The sequence below is a fragment of the Hyperolius riggenbachi genome, chromosome 3, assembly GCF_040937935.1.
Source record: "Hyperolius riggenbachi isolate aHypRig1 chromosome 3, aHypRig1.pri, whole genome shotgun sequence".
Lineage (NCBI taxonomy): Eukaryota > Metazoa > Chordata > Amphibia > Anura > Hyperoliidae > Hyperolius > Hyperolius riggenbachi.
In genome coordinates this window covers 82,681,984-82,704,487 of record NC_090648.1, presented here as the reverse complement: position 1 = coordinate 82,704,487, position 22,504 = coordinate 82,681,984, and the positions used below count along the sequence as shown (strand labels likewise).

The following is a 22,504-nucleotide window of genomic DNA, read 5'->3' as shown; positions in this document are numbered from 1 at the left end:
TAAATCATCGCAGGACACTTGGCAGGCAGGCAGACAGGTGAGAGCTCTGCTGCCAGCTGGGGAGAGAACACATGGTAGGCCAGGCAGGCATTGGGGGTTTCACAGATTTTTAACCGACTTCATGCAGAAATTGATTCGATATCTGTGAGCAGCCAATACATCAAAAATGGATCGATCTGGTGGCCATCTATAGGTGTATGGCCACCTTTACACATAGCATGCAGTGCGTGTACACAGTGATAGGCGCCTTTATGGTGTCAGTGAAGCATACTTTCAATATACTGTATGCTTCACTGTATAGTCACTCCCCAAACCAAAATCAAAATAAACTAATTCCCATACCAGGAGTGGAATCTGGGCTGCCCTAGCGAAAAGCAGGAATCTAAAAGGTTTAAAAATATTAATCTCATAAGAAAATAAAATTAAATATAATTCAGATAGGAATGCATCCTTATGTGAGCAGCATTGATTCCTCCACGTGGCACTGTTTACAGGCGTGTGCAGCAGGGGAATCACTGATGACGTCACAGCCAATCAGTGAGCTGCTTCACAAGGAGGCTTGGATGGCTGCAGAGAAGTGCTGGGACTTCCTGCCTGTGTGTGATCTGCAGCTCTGAGCTTCTGGTGATTGTGCTGCTTGTTCCTCTCCGCAGCCACCTGCTGCTGCTCTGTCATTACTGCTGTAGGTAAGGGAGTGTGATCTATCTGGCAGCTCTCACCAGTCACAGGGATTCAGCCACTTGTTTCTTCTTCATCTGTGCCATTCAGTATTGTGATCCCATTGCACAGTGTACTACCTCCTGCTTTTTTTTATTTGCATCACCTTGGGTATAGTTTAATTCCTTTGTCCCTCATTCAGGAATCATTTACAGAGCTATGTAAATATGTGTATTTTTCTACTAAACAAAAATGTGTTTAATATGCTCTAAGGGCTCGTTTCCACTGTTGCGACGCGATTTCGGCCGCATTCCGACGCTTGTAAAAACGCATGCGGATGCGTTTCCGCATGCGTTTTTACCCGCGATTTCGCGTGCGATTTCGCATGGCAGGGTGCCATGCGAAATTAACCATGACACTGCCAGGGCAAAATAACATTGAAAAGGTGCGAAATCGCCCGCGAATTCGCGGGTAAAAACGCATGTAAAAACGCATGCGTTTTTACTATTAAATACATTAGCGGCGATTCGCCCGCATTCCTGAGGCACGCGAATCTGCACGACCCTGTCGTGCAGATTTTCCCCGCACAGAAAAACGCCGCCGCCGCCGCACACGTGGAAACAACCCCATACAGTAACATTAAGTATGCGAATCCGCATGCAGTGCCCGCATGCGGATTCGCTACAGTGGAAACGAGCCCCTTATGTTATTTCTATCATTTAAATTGATATTTCGGAAAAAAAAGTTTGAGTTTAACTTACCTGGGGCTTCTCCCAGCGTCCTGCAGCCGCCCTGTCCTGCGCCGGTACTCAAAGATCTTCCGATCCCCCGTTGCAGCTCACCTTTGTTACTGCCAAATTACAAGTGGACGGCCACTGCGCCTGCACGGACCTGGCCTCGCGCCTATACTGCACCTGCGCAGGACACTCCTGGCGATTGAAGCGAGGATGCGCGTGGCCATGGTCATGCAGGCGCAGCGGGCGACTACTGCCAAAACGAAAGTGAGCCGCGGTGAATGGGGGATCGGATGATTGTTTTGTCTCAGCATGGGCACGGGACATCTGGGGCACAGGGGGCTGGAAGAAACCCCAGGTAAGTAACTGCCCACTTTTTTTTTTTTTTTTTATTAAAGTTTTCTTTATAGCAGTTATATATCAAACCATTTACACAGTCTGAGGCAATCAGGTGTAGCAAGTGTGACACATGCAGCATGTGACATGATCTTTCTATGTGAAACATGAAAGGTAAAAATCTACTGTTTAGCAGCCTCCAGAGCTGGGTGTGGCTAGGCGAGGGCGGAGCATGACCTGAGGAGGGCCAGAAGTGATCTCAGGTCAGAAGTGATCGGTCAGGTGGGTTTATTAGGGTGGAATGGGGGGTGTTAATGTTCAGTAAATATAGGCTGAAGTGAGCCAGGACTCCCTTTCTGGACAAAAGAGTTACAGATTACCCAGCAAGCCCCTGGTGAACCAGAACTTCTAGGAGTGTGTAAGGAGCCACATAGTAGGTGAGTGAGTTACATCTCTTATGCTGGAGATACACGGTACGTTTCTGTACCGTGTATCGAGCCGCACGATAGATTACGGCGCGTCCCCGCGACCGCCCGGATCGATTCCCGCTCGTCCCGGCGGGCACTTCTTATCTTTTCCTCATTTTTCCCTATAGTCTCGCCCGCGGTATCGATCGGGGAATCGATCCGGCGGGGTATCAGACACGTCGGAAATTATCAGCTGAGCCATCAGCAGCTTTGATACACGGTACAGAAACGTACCGTGTATTCCCAGCATTACATAGAACAGGCAGCTTGGCAAATGGAAAGCGTTCCCCAGACACGTTAGCATTTTTTTTAGGATAGGAAGAAAAATTTTAATTAGCACAATCCCATTTATTGGCTACCAATTTCAAAATAGGTTGTATCAGCTGTACTATAACCTAGATTACATTTCATCCTCCTATTGGTCTTCCTAACAACCCCCCCTTCCCCCCTCATACACACTCAGCCCCCTATTCTTCCCCTACTTTGCTGTATAATCTGTATTAGTGCGTTTATTATTCAGGATGAGGGAGCAGGCAAAATTGTAAGGTTTTTATGTTTACTTAAAGAGGATCTGTATCAATAAAAAATGCCCCTGGGGGTACTTACCTCGGCAGGGGAAAGCCTCCGGATCCTATCGAGGCTACCCTGTCCTCCTCCGTCCCACAGCGGCAGTGATATAGCTCCTCAAACAGTGGGGATGTAAATATTTACCTTCCCGGCTCCAGCGCAGACGTAGTAGCAGCTCCGATCGGAAATAGGCGAAAATAGTCATTCACAGTTGGGCCCACTCTACTGCACAGGCGCAAGTCTCCTGCGCAGTAGAGCGGACCCAACTAAGATCGGCTATTTACGCCTATTTCTGAGCGGATAGCTGCAACAGCCTCCAGATGGCCCTCCTCAGGTCATGCTCCGCCCTTGCCTAGCCACGCCCAGCTCTGGAGGCTGCTAAAGAGTAGATTTTTACCTTTCATGTTTCACATAGAATCCTCTAGATTGTAAGCCTTTGGGCAGGGTCCTCCTCCTTTTGTATCCTACCTGATCATGCACCTCCATTACTGTGAACCCATGCTCTGCATCTGAGTGAACCTAACTCTCCTAATCTCCATGCTCCCATCCAGTGCCTGACTAAGCATTACCTGGTACTCATACTGTGCTGTGTGATCTGGTTTTCTTGTATTCCTGTATTGTCATATTGTTGTATGTCACCCCTAAATATTGTCTGTAACCTAAATTAATGTCCAGCGCTGCGTAATATTTTATAACTTTATAAATACAATAATAATAACAGCGCCCCCGCTGGAACAGGGAAAGGTGAATATTGCACTGCCTGACAAATTGTCGGCTGTGCGTTCCGTGGGCCAGAGCGAGAACGCCGTGGGATGGGGGAAGCTTCAATAGGATCCAGAGGTTTCCCCCTCCCGAGGTGAGTACCCCCAGGGGCATTTTTTTTTGTATGGAGTCTCTTTAAAGGGGTTCTTTGGTGGTGTTAAAAAAGCAAAAACCGACAATTACCTGGGGCTTCTATCGGCCCCCTGCAGCTGTCAAAACCCACGCCGTCTTCTTTATGTTCCTCCATTCCCCGCCGCCGGACCCGGTCTAATTATGCGTCTCACTAGACTGCGGCTGCATGCGTGTGCTCGCTCCCTATGACATGCGCGATAGCAAGTGAGGGACAGTTTCCAGCGATTCGTCACGTATGCCTGTCGCCACGATATCGAGTGCCGTTACCGCTACACACTTGATTGAGCGCTTTTGACCAAGGTTTTCCGGCATGTCTGATCGATCAGGCAGTCATTTTGCTGCATCACATTTCGTCCACTAGTCAATAGAGGTGTGAAATCGGTAGATGTAGGGCCACCTTTGAACTTCATGATCTCCTGAGTTTATAGCGAGAGTTTTATGCCTAGTATACACCATGCAATTTCCTATCAGATCGATGGGTTGAATTGTTTCCTTCAGGTCCAATCTGTTTTCTGATCGATTTTGTTTAGAAGTTATCGGAAAAACGAACGTAAAACGGATCGATCTGTCGGAAAATATCGATTCGACCCTTTGATCTGACGGGACATTGCATGGTGTGTATGCCAGGTATCAGGCGACTTGGCGGCCGATCGACCAACCGATTCGATTATTATAATTGAATTGGTTGAAAATCAGTGCTGCCAAGTGCATGCCCAATTGGCTATGCGACCAATCGCAGGCTAAAATTGGCCACATGAATCGGTGCAAGGTGTAGGGCCTACTTGCTCGATCTGGTGCGCGGCGGTAACAGCGAGCAATATCGGGACGAGCGATGCTTTCCCCCCTAATGTGCAATATGTCCCCAAGTGCACTGTACATTACCTGTCTGTGTCTGCCGCTTATCCGCTGCTGGCTGCAGGGACAAACCATACACACACTCCATATGGTTGCCAGAGTAACGTGGATGTGTGTAACATCACACGGTCCTACGTTACTTCGGCAACCATGTGGAGTCGCGTGTATGGATGAAGGATGGAGCCAGTGGCGGACACGGACAGGGAACGTATAGTGCTTTGAGGGCACATTGCACATTAGGGGGGAGTGTCGGGCTGGTGAAACAGCAGATGTGGCATCACACGGCTAATTGTGGATCGATTTCAGCATTAAATTAATCAGTAATCGGCCTGTGGTGTATGGGCAGCTGACAGATCTCTCTGTAATCAGCTTTGATTAGAGAGAGATTTGTCTCTTGGTCGTATCTTCCCATCATCCCTACATGTATGGCCATCTTCAGACTCCCATCCAATTGCAGAAGGTTTCTGTATTGATGGGACTGGAAGGAGGCATCAGCCTGCAGACTATTGACATGCACTCCATGCATAGCACTTGACACTTCACTCCATGCATATTATTCAGGCTTCCTGCTGAGCTGGTGCCAGGCTGTCTGCAGGGAACAATAAACTCTGTCTGATCAGAGGAAAGAGCAATACACATTTGGCAGCTATTTGGAAGGCTCTTCAAAGCAAGGTGATTTCCTGTTACCTTGTAGCAAGAGAGCTCATGGAAATGGGAAATCTAATTGGCACCTTCACTCTGTAGCCATTTGTATGTGTTTGGATTAAGGCCAGTTTTCCACTAGGAGCCACAGCAGTTTCCAGTTTGGCCAGGCTCCCATTGTGCTGTGAAGACGCAGCCCGAATCGCTAAGCCATGCCATGCAGGATGTAACATTAACAATAGTAATTTTATGGCACTTTTCTCCCTGGGGACTCAAAGCTCTGATTCTGCATTATGCAGTCTCAAAGGCTCGGGAAAAGAGGTGAGCTTTTAGCCTTTTTTTTTTTTTAAACCTGTCCAGAGAAGGAGCCTCTCGTACTGATTGTGAAAGTGAGTTCCATAGAGTAGGGGCTGCATAGGAAAAGGCCCGAGCACCAAATGTTAAGTGTATCCTGGGAATAACCAGCTTCATCTTGTTGGCAGAGCGGAGGGTGCGTGGAGGAGCATAAAGTTCCAATAGATCCGCTATGTATTTGGGTCCCATATGGCATAGAGCCTTGAATGTCAGCAGGCAGATCTTGTTGGGATTCGGGTGCGTGCTGCTGAAATCTACAGCATTCTGTTCAGATTTGCACAGTGCAATCTGGACGGCAAATTAACTGAACAGACATTCTTAACAAATTCGGCACTAGTGGAAATGGCACTAAGGCCCCATTCACACATGAGCGGTTTGCCGATGATTTCGGCAAAATGCTCAAACGCTAGTGCATTTGAAAGCGCCAGTGTAATAAAACCCTATGGGCCGTTCTTACTTGGGTGATTTGCACAAATCGCCCAAAATCTCGAAACGCAAATGCGCAGCCTGCACCATTTTCAGGCGATTTCCCGGCGATCGCGTTTCAGTGCTATAAAAGCGCTAAACGTGATCGCGGAGAAATCGCTGCACTGTCCAGTGATATTTCCGTGTGAAATCGCGGAAAAATCACTCCCTGCGCTTCTAAGTGTGAAATGGCCCTAAGTCCAGGGAAAGTTTTGCTGGTTGGGCATGTTCTGCCATGATGGAAGCTTAGTGTGCCCAAGCAAGCACTCCCCCCCCCCCCCCCCCCCAGCCTGGGGGGGGGGGAGGGGAGTGCTTGCTTGGGTACAAAATCACATACTAACCTAAAGGGGCCCATACACCTAACGATTTTCCCGCCAATATACAGCAGATTCGATCACTGTGATCGAATCTGCTGTGAAATCGTTGCGCAAACGCTGACAAAATGATCGATTTCCGTCCGAAATCAATCGTTGCCATCCGTCCGTGCGGAAGATTTTGCTCGATCGCCGGCGGATCAGGAGTGCGTCGATAGCGGCGTTCGAATGCCCAACGACCGATGCTAGCGCCAATACATTACCTGCTCCGGCCGGCGTGACACCCTCCACCCCGGTCTCCGCTTTCTTCTTCTCCACGCTGGGCTCCGGGTCCGGCTGGAAGTTTAAACAGTAGAGCGCCCTCTACTGTATAAACTTCCCCCGGCAGGAAAGGGGAACTGAAGTAAGAGGTATACGGAGCATGCCATATTTATTTCCTTTTAATCAATACCAGTTGCCTGGCAGCCCTGCTGGTCTATTTCTCTGCAGTAGGATCTGAATAACACCAGAAACAAGCATGCAGCTAGTCTTGTCAGATCTGACTTTAAAGTCTGAAACACCTGATCTGCTGCATGCTTGTTCAGGAGCTAGGGCTAATAGTATTAGAGGCAGAGGATCAGCAGGGCTGCCAGGCAACTGGTATTGATTACAAGGAAATAAACATGGCAGCCTCCGTATACCTCTTACTTCAGTTCCCCTTTCAGTGAAGCCAGCCGGACCTGGAGACCAGCGCAGAGAAGAAGACAGCGGAGACCGGGGGACTCGCGCCGGCCGGAACAAGTAATGTATGCGGGGGCAGCGGCAGCTTCACAGATTGTGATTGGTTTCATGCTGAAATCGATACACAATCTGTTTGCAGTAAAGGCAGCGATACGATCCCTCTCCGATCAGATTCGATCTATCTGTTGGTCGTTCTGATGGCAAATCGACCAGTGTATGGCTCCCTTAAATGGGAGGCCTCTGGATGCTTCCCACACCTTCCTCTGGCCCTGCATCGCCGGAGCTCAGACCCTCCACAGATTACCGACAAGGGCGTTTCAATAATCTGATCAGGGCTTCTCTCCAAGTGCAAACACGGTCACACTGCACCTGCGCAAGTATGGCCATGCCTACACAGCAAGCCAGAGCTGCTTGTGCAAGGGTGGCTCCATACTACTGCGCAGGTGCTTGTGAAGGAGAGGTGCATGGCTCTGATAACTAAGAGGGCAGTGGGGAAGGATCAGAGCACAGCGTACTGATCTCACATGGTTTGCTGTATGAGGACAGATACCTGCTGGGACGCTGAAAACTGAATCAGCTGACTCTCCTATCCCTATATTCATATTTCACAGTGGAATTCAAAACTATTTATTAAATGCCAGTTTAGAGAAATATCCTGATGGATATTTGTTGGATGAAAACCGATGGCAAATTATCGAGGAGTCTTCAGTGCAGCAACAGATTGTGCTAAACATGGATTGCTTTGTCATACTGTCTGTGGTCACACTTGGGGTCAGGCGGCTCCTGGGGGAAAATAGAGGGGCAAGTTCAGATTTTGCATTTGTTCCTTTACACTGTTAAAAACACTTCTCTACCACAGGTTTTTTTTTCCCCTTCAAAAGCTCTTCCCATTCATTCGGTAATAACTTTATCGCTAATTATCACACTGAAATGATCTATATATTTTTTTTGTGGGACAAACTAGACTTTCTTTGGGAAGTATTTTATGCTAACAATTATATTATTTTATATGCATTTGACAGGGAAGAAGAAGAAAAAATGAAGAAAAAATAAAAATCACCATTTGGGCCTTTTTTCCACTACACCGCTGAATAGAAAAATCACAAATCGCTAGTGATTTTTAAATCGCTAAGGTTGCTACTTTATCGTAGACATCATGAGAAGTATTTTCCACTATAGTGATTCGATTTGCAAATCACAATTGCTTTCTGGAGCGATTTTTTTTTTTTTTTTTTTTTTTTTTTTTTTTTTTTTTTTAGAGGGAAATACAAATGAAAAATCGCAATCGCATAACAAATTCATGTAAAATAGCAATCGCTGGCGTTTGTGATTGCTAGTGGAAAAGGGCCCTGCTTTCAGCCATTGTAGTTTAAAAATAAAATGTGCTATTATAGATAAAACAGACACATTTTATTTGCCCATTTGTCCCTTTATTATAATGTTTAAATGGTGTCCCTAGTACAATGTAAGGCGATAATCTTTTATTTTGGGTTAGGGGTGAAGGAAATAAAAAAATAATGAAAATGTATTTTTCTATGTTAAGTGTATAATGGTGTATTTGGAAGTAGTTTTACTTTTTGGCCACAAGATGGTACTATACTAACTCCGTTTTCTAAAAATAGAAAACAGAGCCAAGTGTTTACATGTGTTTACAGGTGTTTAAAGTCAGGGCTGTGGAGTCGGAGTCGGGCAATTTTGGGTGCCTGGAGTCGGAGTCGGGAAAAAATGCACCGACTCCGACTCCTAATGAATTTGTAACTGTAATTAAAATAGAAAATATGATAAAATGTTCTATTTCTCAGATAATAGTCATTAAAAATAATGTGTATATATACAGTAATAGCTGTGCTTAGTCCACAAAAATGAAATAAACCAATCAAAATTAGTTACTTGTGCTGCTTCAATAAAGCAGTCCCCGTATTTTTAAGGTCAGATTGTGACTGTATATATGATGTGTACACAGGAATCTCTTATATATACTAAATAACATCTATGCTGTAAGAATAAAGCCTGATGTGTAGCTGTGTCACTAATAGAGATGGTCAACGAGATGGAAATAATTCTGCATTGATGCGGATTTATGCAAATGTATGCACTCCCTTTGCTGATGAAATAAAATAATTTGATATGTTATTAAAATTTGGTTTGGTGATTACAAATTAAAGGGTAACTTAGACGGATGAAAAGTAAACTTTTATACATACCTGGGGCTTCCTCCAGCCCCCTTCAGGCTAATCAGTCCCTCACTGTCCTCCACCACCCGGATCTTCTGCTATGAGTCCTGGTAATTCAGCCAGTCAGCGCAGTCCAGCCACGTGCCGCTCCTCCAGCCAGGAGCGTTCTGCACCTGCGCAATAGTGCTGCACAGGTGTAGTATGCTCCTGGCGGCGGAGTGTGTGCATGCGCACTACGCTTGACAGGCTCAAGTACCTGGACTCATAGCAGAAGATCCAGGTGGTGGAGGAGGACAACGAGGGACTGATTATCCTGAAGGCGGCTGGAGGAAGCCCCAGGTATGTATAAAACTTTAATTTCATCTGTCTCAGGTTTACTTTGTTACACAGTAGTACTATACTCTACATATGCACTCCCCACAGAGCTGCAGGGAATCCACTGAGAATGCTGTGCACATTGAACACAGAGGTGTTGTCTGTTTACAATCTCCTCACATTCTTACATGCACCCACACTTGATAGATGTTCTTTGTTCCGGTTGTACCTTTTACAAGTACTCTTACCAAGGACTAGTTTTAGTCTAAAGGGAATAAATATAGTAGTCTACATATCCTTCTCACTTCAGTTGTCTTGTAAAATTCCTAAGCGTTGGCAGTTAAGAGACGAATTTCATGTTACATACTTTTAATCAACAAAATTGTAATATGCAAATTAGAGGAGTCGGAGCCGTGGAGTCGGAGTCAGTGGAATCGTAAACTGAGGAGTCAGAGTCGGAGTCGGTGGATTTTTGGACCGACTCCACAGCCCTGTTTAAAGTAGTAAGGCAAGTGCTGGAGCAATCACTCATCTAGGACTCACAGCCTGGCCCGCCGGTGCTCAGTCCTTCAATGGATCATCACCTCCACTCCAGAGAGATTTTAATGCAATTAGGAGGCACTCAAAAGGCGTATTAACAGTAGTTTATTCCACAGGTGGCCAACACAACAGGTTTCGGGGTTTCCCCCTTTTTCAAGTGTACAGTTGTTTATAAACAGGGATGTAGAAAAGCATGGCTAAAGTTGCTAAGTGGTTAATGTTCTCATGTTTCTGTATATTCTGCACAGACCCACAATGGAGGAATCCTGTAAACCCCCTCCATGGTGCACGGATGACGATGCAGAATTCTCCAGTGAGGATGAAGGAACCCTAAAATGTGCTGTGATACAAGGTATTGTGGACAGGGAGTCACTCCACTATGGAAATGCATTTTAAAGCGGATCCGAGATGAAAAACTAACTATAACAAGTAACTTATCTATATATCTTATCTAAAGTTTAGATAGATTACACAGCAAATCTAACTGCAAACAGCTTTCATAGAAAATTATTATTTCTTCCTGTGATACAGTGACAGCAACCATGTTGTTTGTAAACATTATACAGAGGCAGGCTTATCTGTATCTTGATCACTCGGCCTGTAAAAAAAAAACCTAATCCCTACTCCTCCCTCCTCCCCTCTGCCTCTGAAATCAATGGCTAGTAACACCTCCTCTTGCCCAGACTGAGCTCCCATGAGCCTTTGCTACTGCCAAGGCTCTCTGAAAACCTGTGGGCGTGGTTTATTCAGTTTATAGGGAATTATTAAAACAAAAACAAAAACGTATTTGGCTTGAGGAATGCCCTATAAACAATAGGAAAGGAACACAATTATGCAATTAGTAGAAATTCACCTCGGATCCACTTTAAATAAGGCATGTCCACAATCTTCCCCCCCCCCCAAAAAAAAAGTGTTTACTTTTGCTAGTTCACCCCACTAGCACTCTCAAGAACAGTGATATGGCCCTTGGCCTAAAAAGTTTGGCCTGTTTTAAAGTGAATGGGAACCGCATTTTTTAAAAAATGAAGCAAATACTTACCTAAGGAGAGGGAAGGCTCTGGGTCGTATAGAGCCTTCCGTCTCCTCTCTCGGTGCTCTCTATCCTGTGCTGGCTCCCCCCCGTTTCAATCCCCCATCGAAAGGGTATTTGGAAGTCTTCAGGAGCCGTGTCCTCCCGAAGACGTGCGGCTCCATACTGCACAGGCGTGAGCGTGCAAGAGAGCGTGCTTGCGCAGGCGCAGTACAGGGCCGCCCTTCTTCAGGAGCACTCGGGCTCCCTGAAGACTTCTGAAGCCTCCTTCGGCCGGGTAAAGCAGTATTTGACTAATTTAGTCAAATACTGCTACCGGGCGAGCCAGCACTGGATCAAGGGGACCAGGAGAGGTGCGGGAAGGCTCTATACTACCTTTTCCGGCCCGGGGACCACTTTCTGACCAAATTTTTCTCCGGGGGGGGGGGGGGGGGGTTTGGTGATGGCTGGCGGCGATGGGGGAGTTTAGTTACCCCAGTATAGCAAGTATAGTGACCAGTATAGCTAGTATAGTAACCAGTATAGCTAGTATAGTCTTAGTGTGTGTAGGTAGTGCCCAGTATGGCTAGCATAGTGCCCCAGTATGGCTAGCATAGTGCCCCAGTATGGCTAGCATAGTGCCCCAGTATGGCTAGCATAGTGCCCCAGTATGGCTAGCATAGTGCCCCAGTATGGCTAGCATAGCGCCCCAGTATGGCTAGCATAGCGCCCCAGTATGGCTAGCATAGCGTCCCAGTATGGCTAGCATAGCGTCCCAGTATGGCTAGCATAGCGTCCCAGTATGGCTAGCATAGCGTCCCAGTATAGCTAGCATAGTGTCCCAGTATAGCAAGTGCCCAGTATAGCTAGCATAGTGCCCAGTATAGCGGGTTGGGTAGGTAGTGCCACCCCCCTCCCCCACGCGGCCGTCGCTCCTGTTACCTTATGAGCGGCGGCCGCTTCCTCCTTCATATTCCCCCAGGCGCCGCTCTCCTCTCATCTTGTATTACAACATGCGTATTGCGGCTGCTGTAAGGAAGGGAAGGAAGCGGCTTCCTGTAGCGGCGATATGCATCGCCGTTACCATGGGAACCCTGCCGCGCTTCCCTCCCTCCTTTACAGCAGCCGCAATACACGATGCTGTAATACAAGATGCGGATGAGAGGAGAGCGGCGCCTGGGGGAATATGAAGAAGGAAGCGGCTGCTGCTCATAAGGTAACAGGAGCGGCGCCTGCGGGGAGAGGGGCGAGAGGCCAGACACGGACCGGCAGTGGGTCGCGGCCTCGTGGTTGGGGACCCCTGCTCTATAGGACCGAGAGCCTTCCCTCTCCTTGGGTAAGTATCTGTCTCATTTTTTTTTAAATGCGGTTCCCATTCAATTTAAAGGGAAGCTGGAGCGACAGGTAAAACATTACCGGTTGCCTGGCAGCCCTTCTAATCTGTTTGGCTGCAGTAGTGTCTGAATACCACCAGAAACACGCATGCAGCTAATCTTGTCAGTTCTAAAAATAATGTCAGAAACACCTGATTTGCATATGTTTGTTCAGGGTCTATGGCTAAACGTATTGGAGGAAGAGGATCAGCAGGATAGCCAGGCAACTGGTATTGCTTAAAGTGAATGTTTACCGTTTCAAAAAAGAAAGTCAGATACTCACCTAAGGAGATGGAAGGCTCGGTCCTAATGAGCCTTCCCTCTCCTCTCCCGGTGCCCGGTCCCGCGCAGGATCCCCCGTGGCAGTATTCGACCAGTTCGGTCAAATACTGCCACTTCCGCATGCCGAAGGGAGCTTTCGGGAGCACTCGGGCTCCCGAGGACGGGGCCGCTCCATACTACGCATGCGCGAGCGCCCTCTATGACGCACTCGCGCGTACGTAGTATGGAGCGGCCCTTCTTCGGAAGCCCGAGTGCTCCCGAAGACCTCCGAAGTCCCTGCGGCGGCGGACGCGAACGGGGGAGCCAGCGCAGCACCGAGGGCACCGGGAGAGGAGAGGGAAGGCTCATTAGGACCGAGCCTTCCCTCTCCTTAGGGGAGTATCTGACTTTTTTTTTTTTTTTTTTTTTATAGCGGTACCCATTGGCTTTAAAAGGAAATAAATATGTCAGCCTCTATATCCTCACTTCAGGTGAAATCAGGACATGGGTATAAATCTGGACAAGAGCTTAAAGAAAACCTGTAACAACAAAAAGTTCCCCTAAGGGGTACTCACCTTGGTAGGGAGAAGCCTCCGGATCCTAATGAGGCTTCCCCCGTCCTCCTGTGTCCCACGGCGGTCTCACTCTGGCCCTCCGAACGGCGGGGATGTAAATATTAACCTTCCCGGCTCCAGCGCAGGCGCAGTATCGGCTCTCCACTCGAAGATAGGCAGAAATAGCCAATCGCTATCGGGCCAATCTACTGGGCAGGCGCAAGTCGCCTGTGCAGTAGAGCGGATCCGACAGAGATCGTCTATTTCTGCCTATCTCCGAGCGGAGAGGCGCAACAGCAGTAAGTAAATTCAGCTTGTCAGGCTTGTCGAGCCTGGATCGCCGGTGACTTTGGGAGAGCCAGCGCTGGACTGCCTGCAGCTACAGTGGTGGGGGAAGCCTCATTGGGACCCTGAGGCTTCCCCCTACTGAGGTGAGTACCCCCAGGGGAACTTTTTTTTGTTACAGGTTCTCTTTAATGTGTGAGCTAGTATTCAAATTTCCACACATTTTAAAAGTAACCAATTGACTTTCTCTAATCAAGTGTGCAGCAAGCATTTACTCACCATTATTTAAAGGGAATTTGAAGTGAAAATAAACTTATACTGTAATGAAATGTATGTGTAGTACTGCTAAGAAATAAAACATTATTAGCACAGATATGAGTTTCATATTGTTTCCAGTACAGGAAGAGTTAAGAAACTTCAGTTGTTATCTATGCAAAAGAGCTTCTTTGAGCTCTGCGGCTTTATAACGTCATGGACAGCACTGTCTTTTGAAGCACTTATCTCAACTGTCTCTTATTGTTTCTTCTTTGTTTGTTTTTTCGCTGCAGAGAAAAGTTCATAGGGTCACTAGCCTGCTCTGTGAAATAATTTAAAATGCTGAGTGTATTGTGGAAACTGCAATTATTAGAGAATGATCCAATGTTATAAAAAAGCTATATACCTTCTATTAATTATCCGTATTACACAACCAATTCATTATATCATGAGGTTTTTTTTGCTTCCGTGTCACTTTAACCAAAATTCAGTGTCATTTTAACCCCGTACACACGCTAGATTACCGTCGGCTTCAGCTGAGGCAGCCAATAACACTCCCCCCCCCCCCCCCCCCCCCTCTGTCGATAATCCGGCGTGTGTACAGCAATCAGTGACCATTGCTCAGCCAGCAATCTGCCAGGCGGATCAACTTAGCCGCTTGCCCCGCCCACTGTGTGACATCATATCGGTGCCGCTCCATCAGCCCTCTGCCGCCCCGTATAGTCTATTGTTATTATTATTTTTAGTATATATATATCTTCCACGGTTTCTTCTGTACAAAGTATATTGTGTTGTCACTTAAGTGTCCCTCAGAGTAGCTCACAATCTAGTCCCTAACAGAGTCATATGTCTATGTATGTATCGTGTAGTGCATGTATTGTAGTCTAGGGCCAGTTTTAGGGGGAAGCCAATTAACTTATCTGTATGTTTTTGGAATGTGGAAGGAAAGCGGAGTACCCGGAGGAAACCGACGCAGACACAGGAAGAACATACAACCTCCATGCATATGTTGACCTGGGATTCGAACCCAGGATCCAGCGCTGCAAGGCGAAAGCGCTAACTACTACACCACTGTGCTGTACAGCCTCGGCCCAGAAATGTCGCCTGCTGGTCCCAATCCCCATCAAGCGACTTTAACCACTTCAGCCTTCAGTCGTTTTCACTTTATGCATCCGTGCAATGTTCACCTCCCATTCATTAGCCTATAACTTTATCACTACTTATCACAATGAACTGATCTATATCTTGTTTTTTTCCGCCACCAATTAGGCTTTCTTTGGGGGGTACATTTTGCTAAGAGCCACTTTACTGTAAATGCATTTTAACAGGAAGAATAAGAAAAAAACGGAAAAAAATCATTTTTCAGCCATTATAGTTTTAAAATAATACATGCCTCCATAATTAAAACTCACGTATTGTATTTGCCCATATGTCCCGGTTATTATACCGTTAAAATTATGTCCCTATCACAATGTATGGCGACAACATTTTATTTGGAAATAAAGGTGCATTTTTTCCGTTTTGCATCTATCACTATTTACAAGTTTAGAATAAAAAAATATAGAAATATTTCATCTTTACATTGATATTTAACCACTTTACCCCCAGCGGTACGAATTTCTCCGCCCCTTTTTTCCCTCCTAAAAAACCAGGGACGGAGAAATCCGTACCTTCCGCGCTACCGCCGCTGTCCGCGCTCCCGCCGCTCGTGCGCGCGCACCCGCCGCTCGTGCACACCGCCGCCCGCTCGCCCGGAGATCAATGAATCCATTCCCGTTCATTGATCTAGCCCCCGCAATGATCTGCTGCTTCTTTCAGAAACAGCGAGATCATTGTGCGTCTCCCAGCCTCCTACTGCTTCCTGTAAGCGTCCTTCCGGACGCTTACAGGTCGCATGTAAACAAACACTCTGTGGCCATCTTGTGGCCAAATAGTAAACTACACCCTAAAAGCATTTTACATACACAAACATTACATTTACACAATAAATTAACTCATTACCTCCCACACTCCCCAATTTTTATTTTTTTTTTGTAATTAAAAAAAAAAAATACAATAAAAAAAAAAGCATAAATAGTTACCTTAGGGACTGAACTTTTTAAATATTTATGTCAAGAGGGTATAACACTGTTACTTTATAAACTGCGGGCTTGTAATTAGGGATGGATGCAAAACTGAAAAAAATGCACCTTTATTTCCAAATAAAATATTGTCGCCAAACATTGTGATAGGGACATAATTTAAATGGTTTTATAACCGGGACAAATGGGTTAATACATTTCATGGGTTTTAATTACAGTAGCATGCTTTATTTAAAAACTATAATGGCTGAAAACTGAAAAATAATAATTTTTTCCCAAATTTTTTCCTATTTCCCCATTAAAACACATTTAGAATAAAATAATTCTTGGCATAATGTCCCACCTAAAGAAAGCCTAATTGGTGGCAAAAAAAACAAGATACAGTTCATTTCATTGGGATAAGTAATAATAAAGTTATAGACGAATGGAAGGAGCGCTGAAAGGTGAAAATTGGTCAGGGGGTAAAACCCCTCAGTGGTGAAGTGGTTAAAAAGTTTAGACCTTTAGGTAAATATTTACATGGTTTTTTTTATTATTATTGTAATTTTTTTTTTTTTTTTATATTAACCACTTCAGCACTGAGGGCTTTTACCCCCTGACCACCAGAGCAATTTTCACCTTTCAGCACTCCATCCATTCATTCGTCTATAACTTTATCATAACTTATCACAATGAAATGAACTATATCTTGTTTTTTCCGCCACCAATTAGGCTTTCTTTAGGTGGGACATTATGCCAAGAATTATATTATTCTAAATGTGTTTTAATGGGAAAATAGGAAAAATGTGGGAAAAAAATTAATTATTTTCCAGTTTCCGGCCATTATAGTTTTTAAATAATGCATGCTATATTACAAAAAAAAAAAAAATGGGGAGTGTGGGAGGTAATGAGTTAATTTTTAGTGTAAAACTAATTTATTTCTATGTAAAAAATGCTAAGGGTGTAGTTTTACTGTTTGGCCACAAGATGGCAACAGTAACTTTTTGTTTATTGCGACCTGCGAGCGTCCTTCCGGAAGCTCGCAGGAAGTACAAGGAGGCTGTGAGTGTTTGTTTTTTCTCACAATGATCGCACTGCCCATAGGAGAGCAGCGGATCATTGTGGGGCTTAGATCAACGAATGGGAATGGATTTTCCCGTTCATTGATCTCCGGGCGAGTGGGCGGCGGCGTGTTTACTAGCGGCGGGCGGCGTGTTTACTAGCGGGAGCGCGGGCAGCGGCGGGAGTGCGCAAAGTACGGATTTCTCCGTCCCTGGGGGTTAAAGGATGGAAAAAAGGGACGGAGAAATCCGTACGGGCGGGGGTAAAGTGGTTAAACATTTTATTTGGGTATTTTTTGGGAGGGTGGGATGTAAACATTACTTTTATAATGTAAATGTGTGTTAAGTTTAATTTTTTTTACTTTTAGTTGTAGTTTTACTTTTTGGCCACAAGATGGCGGCCATGAGTTTGTTTACATGACGTCACTCTAAGCGTAACATACGCTTAGAGGGATGCATGGGGGACGCAACAGCCAGAAAAAGCGGAGCTTCTGAGAGAAGCTGTCGCTTTTTCTGCGGGGGAGAGGAATCGGTGATCGGGCACCATAGCCCGATTCACTGATTCGTGGGCTAACGATCCGCGGCCAGGAGCGCGCGTGCATGCGCACATAATCAAGCGTGTTTACAGCCATAATACCTTTACCTCTTCTATCTGGTAAATGTGCTGTTCAGTATTCTGAATATTCATATACCATAGTTAAGGTGAGAGATCGTTTTGCACACCTGTCGTGGCTGAAATCTCCGCTAATGAGGAAAGTCACAGGTGAGACGTTACACTTTGCCGGCCCCAGATGCAGCACTTCCTACCTCCTCACCATAACCAGTATTATGTGTAACTTACAGCAGTGTATCTGCACATCACCACAATGGCTGCAGATTGCACTCAGATTGCTATTTTTGTTATCGGTTTTCGTATCTCTTTGTATAAATGAATTGAGCTCTTGTCTCCTCTGGTTGGTTAGGTCTGCGTGATCTCTATTTTACTGAAACACTTTGTGATGTGACCATTGTGACTGAGGGCAGAAGGTTTCTGTGCCACAGGTTAGTATCATTGTGACAATACAGTAAATGTAGAATATTCCCATATCTGAAAATCTTGTCTTGAAGGATTTGTGCACTTACCACACAAGTTAAACTATTAATTGTGTTTAAAAGGCAAAAATCAATGATAAATCCTTTTTTAACTGATCATCTGTCCGTACATACATTTTAATAATAGCGGCTGTTATACTGGGGCTCCTGCTGTTGCTGATAGTAAAATATTGGAATTATTACTTTACTATTTAAACTGTTGGCTTCTACAACTTATACCTCACACTAACCCATCCCCCACCTATGCCTATCACTAACCTCACCCATACCTATGCCTAACACTAACGTCACCCATACCTACGCCTAACACTAACCTCACCCATACCTCCGCCTATCACTAACCTCACCCATACTCACACCTAACAATAACCTCACCCATACCTACACCTAACAATACATTCACCTATACCTATGGCTAACACTTCCCTCACCTATACCTACACCTAACACTACCCTCACCCACTCCTACATCTAACGTTATCCTCACCCATGCCAACGCCTGACCTCACCCATACCTACGTCTAACACTACTCTCACCCATACCTACTCCTGACACTAACCTCACCCATCTCTACACCTAATACTAAGATCTACCATACGTATGCCTAACATGTACCTTTCCCCATCTACACCTAGCACCTACCTGTATAACCAAGCATTGTAGCCAATAATCCTTCATCATAACTAATAACAGTAGTGTGCAGTTGGCAATATAATAGCTGAACTCTGGTGGTCAGTTCGCTCACTCAGTGCCACCATTGCTGAAAATGAAATCAAGGTCTGTGGTGGTGCTTGATTCAATGAATGGGATGTGCACCCAAATTAACTGATTCACCCCACTAGGCACTGTAGGCGTAATTCCCAGACTTCCCACATCCCCTCTTGGAGAACATGTTTCCGCCCCTCCCCCCCCCACCTGCATCACATGACTGGACAAGGTATGGGTATGGACACTACAGGGTCACTATAACAAAGGCAATACACACCCACTGAAGCAAGGCTGTAGGACAATCACAGGGACAGCTGTGCTCCAGAGATGTGCTGATATCTATTCTGTGTCTCTGCAGGGTTGTCCTGGCCTCAGTCAGCCCCTATTTCCTAGCCATGTTCACCACCTGTATGGTAGAGTCTCAGCAAGGAGAAGTTTCTCTCCTAGATGTCTCCGCTTCCATCATAGAGACCATCCTGCACTTCATATACACCGGTGAGGCTGCCGTCACTTTGGACAATGTTGAGGATCTGTTTACTGTATCTGGCCGCCTGCAGATTACAGCCATGCAGGAGCAATGCAGCAGGTGAGTCATGTGATGTGTAACACAGAGAGGAGATACATTCACACAGGAACGGGGGAATTTATGTTCAATATACTAACCCTTGTTTCCCACCCGCCTACTTTACTGGACTCAGCCTGTGCAGTACTTTCAACACCTCTTACAAAGCTGGACCTCCTCCTCGTCATCATCCTCTTAGCCATAAATAGAACTTCCTGACACCAGACTGGACCAGAGCCTTCCCTACAATTTAAAGGGACACTTAAGTCAAAAAAATGAGTTTTACTCACCTGGGGCTTCCAATAGCCCCCTGCAGCTGTCCGGTGCACTCGCCGTCTCCCTCCGATCCTCCTGGCCCCGCCGGCAGCCACTTCCTGTTTCGGAGACAGGAGCTGACAGGCTGGGGACGTGAGTGATTCTTCGCGTTCCTGGCCACAATAGCGCCATCTATGCTGCTATAGCATATACCATATAGCAGCATAGAGGGTGCTAATGTGTCTGGGAACGCGAAGAATCACTCGCGTCCCCAGCCTGTCAGCTCCTGTCACCGAAACAGGAAGTGGCTGCCAGCAGAGCCAGGAGGATCGGAGGGAGACGGCGAGGGCACCGGACAGCTGCAGGGGGCTATTGGAAGCCCCAGGTGAGTAAAAGTCATTTTTTTTGTTTAAGTGTCCTTTTAAAGCAGGGGTGTCAGCTCTGGGATCAAGTCGCGGGCCAACCTCAATGTCTAGTGGCCACCTCTCTCCCTTATAAAATTCCCTGGTGTCTAATAGCCCCCCTCCATTCCCTATACAATTTCCTGGTGTCTAGTGACCCCCTCCTTCCCCTATACAGTTCCCTGGTGTCTGGTGGCCCCCTCCCTCTCCTATACAGTTCCATAGTGTCTCCACAGTGCTTTCTTCCTCCCCATATGACTTCCCTGGTGATATAGGGCTTACCCTCCAACATAACTTCTCTAGTGGTCCAAAGTGGGGAACCCACCTGAGGGCCAAATCTGATGTCTCCGAGGGCCAGATTTGACGTGTATGTTTTAAAGCTAAACCACACATAAATTTTACATTGTTAGTTAAGCTTTTAAGGACATCAGGGATCAAGGAAATCAGAAGACTAATGAGTAATGATATATTGTACTGAATTGTGTTCAGGTAGCTAGTCCTCAGTGGCCTCCTCTACTCCCTCCATCGCTTCCCGTGCAAGGAAAAACTGCCGCCAGACCCTGTTGGGTGAGTCTTTCCCTGTTGTTGGTAAGAGGTGGACATGAAGTGGCTGGGAATCACTATGCCTGCCTTACCACCACCTCCACAACCTCCTGGCTCCTCCTGATTAACTATTACTAACTAAGCCGCCTGGTTCACAATTTTTTTACAGCCGTGATACCACCAACGCTACGTGGCACTTGGCACGTGCCAAGTGCCACGTCCGGCATGCTCCTGGCACACGTTACACCTGCTGCTGCATTACCCTGCTCCTGATGCCTGTGCTGCTCCCACCGCCAGGGTGCCACAGGCCACTGATAACACCCATATTTAACCCAAAACACAATTGCTGTGTAGTTTTTGGAGGTGTCTGGCCTGAAAACTGTCATGTCCCAGTTGTGCGGTTGGATTTTGGACACAATGCGGTCTGCACGACCGCTGTCTGGAACCTAGTCCTGATGTTAATTTACAGCCATTTTTTTTTTTGGGGGGGGGGGGGAGGGAAGGGGATTTTAAGTCCCCACATAATCAATTAGTGTTTCCTTTTAAAAAAAAAACATGATGCTACATGCCTCATTTACCCTAAAAAAGTTTTAGAAGCAATTTAAAGACCACTTCCGGTTTTCTATTCGGATATCCGAATCCGCCCAGATATCCCGGATAATGCGTTCGGATATCCGCATGTACGCGGATATCAAAAAGTTCGGATCCGGATATCTTGGTATCCAGATCTGAATCAATTCGGATTTTGAAAAGGGTATCCGAGCACCCCTGGCCGCAATCACTCAAACACCTTGAACGAAACTTGGTATACAGATCCCTTACTACCTGGAATTATATGTTCTGGGGGTCTCATGTCCCCCCTGCACACCCGGGCTGCGCTACAAACAACAAATCAGATTTCACCCATTCATGTCAATGAAAAAAAATGTAAAAGGCTGCTATTCTCACAGTAATGAAGCCAGAGTCCCCAAACTTGGCACAGATGGTCACTTGGTGACTGAGGTTACAAATCCAGGAAAGGTGTGTGGAGCATTAAACAGCCAATCAAATTTCAGCCATTCATTTAAAATGAAAAAAATTAAACTGCAGCCATTCTTTCACTGTTAATCGCAGGGTTTTCAAACTTGGTCACTGGGTGACTGGGATTAATATTCAGTCAAAATTCACCTATTGATTTTCAAGGGGAATATTTAAACTGCTGCCATTCTTGCACTGTTAATGGCAGAGGTTTCAAACTTGCCACAGTCTGGCATTGGGTGACTGGGGTTCAAATTTACTAAAGGTGGCGGAGCCACAAACAGCCAATCAGATTTCCTTGCTGGATAAACTGCTTCCATTCACACATTTTTGATGCCAGTAACCCGAAGGCTCACAAACTTGGTCACTGAGTGACAATGTTACAAAAAGTGGGCAGCCATTTTTAAACTGGTAATGGCAGGGTTCTCAAACTTGGCACAGTTGGTCACTACATGAATGGGGTTAATAATCAGGAAAGTGGGTGGAGCCTGCAACAGCCAATCAAAATTGACCTATTGATTTTCAAAGAGAATATTTACATTGCTGCCATTCTTACACTCTTCATGGCAGAGGCCTTAAAACTAGTACAGTCGGTCATTGGGTAACTGGGGTTTAAATTCTGAAAGGGGGCGGAGACACAAAGAGCCAATTGGATTTGTTTAATTTCCATGGGAAAATACAAATTATTGATACCAAGGACCCCACAGCTCATAAACTTGGTCATTTAGTGACTGTGGCCCATATGCAATTAATTTTTTCACCCGAGTTTTCTCCTGGGTGATATTTTTAAATTTGTCAATAAAATGCATTTTAAGCTATCAGAAAGAAAGAAAATGCTTAAAATTATTTTGATAGTACTTTTTCATTTACTTGTTGGTGCATTTTTAGTTGAAAAGTGCTGAAAAGTTATTTTAACCACTTGAAGACCCAGCCTTTACGGGTCTTAAGGACCTTAAGGACCAGCGCCGTTTTTTATGATCTGTGCTGGGTGGGCTCTGCAGCCCCCAGCACAGATCAGATTGCATGCAGAGCG

The 22,504-nt window shown here is 45.9% G+C and overlaps 1 protein-coding gene across 1 annotated transcript in view; it reads left to right on the top strand.

Moving 5' to 3' along the window:
- The window catches only part of LOC137562768 (kelch repeat and BTB domain-containing protein 8-like), a 103,520-nt gene that overhangs the window by 17,965 nt on the left and 63,051 nt on the right, over positions 1–22,504 (top strand). The window contains exons 5-7 of the mRNA XM_068274436.1: positions 10,283–10,386; positions 17,855–17,933; positions 19,052–19,279. Of these exons, the coding sequence (XP_068130537.1) occupies positions 10,283–10,386; positions 17,855–17,933; positions 19,052–19,279 (411 nt within the window). The remainder of the gene's footprint in view (positions 1–10,282; positions 10,387–17,854; positions 17,934–19,051; positions 19,280–22,504) is intronic.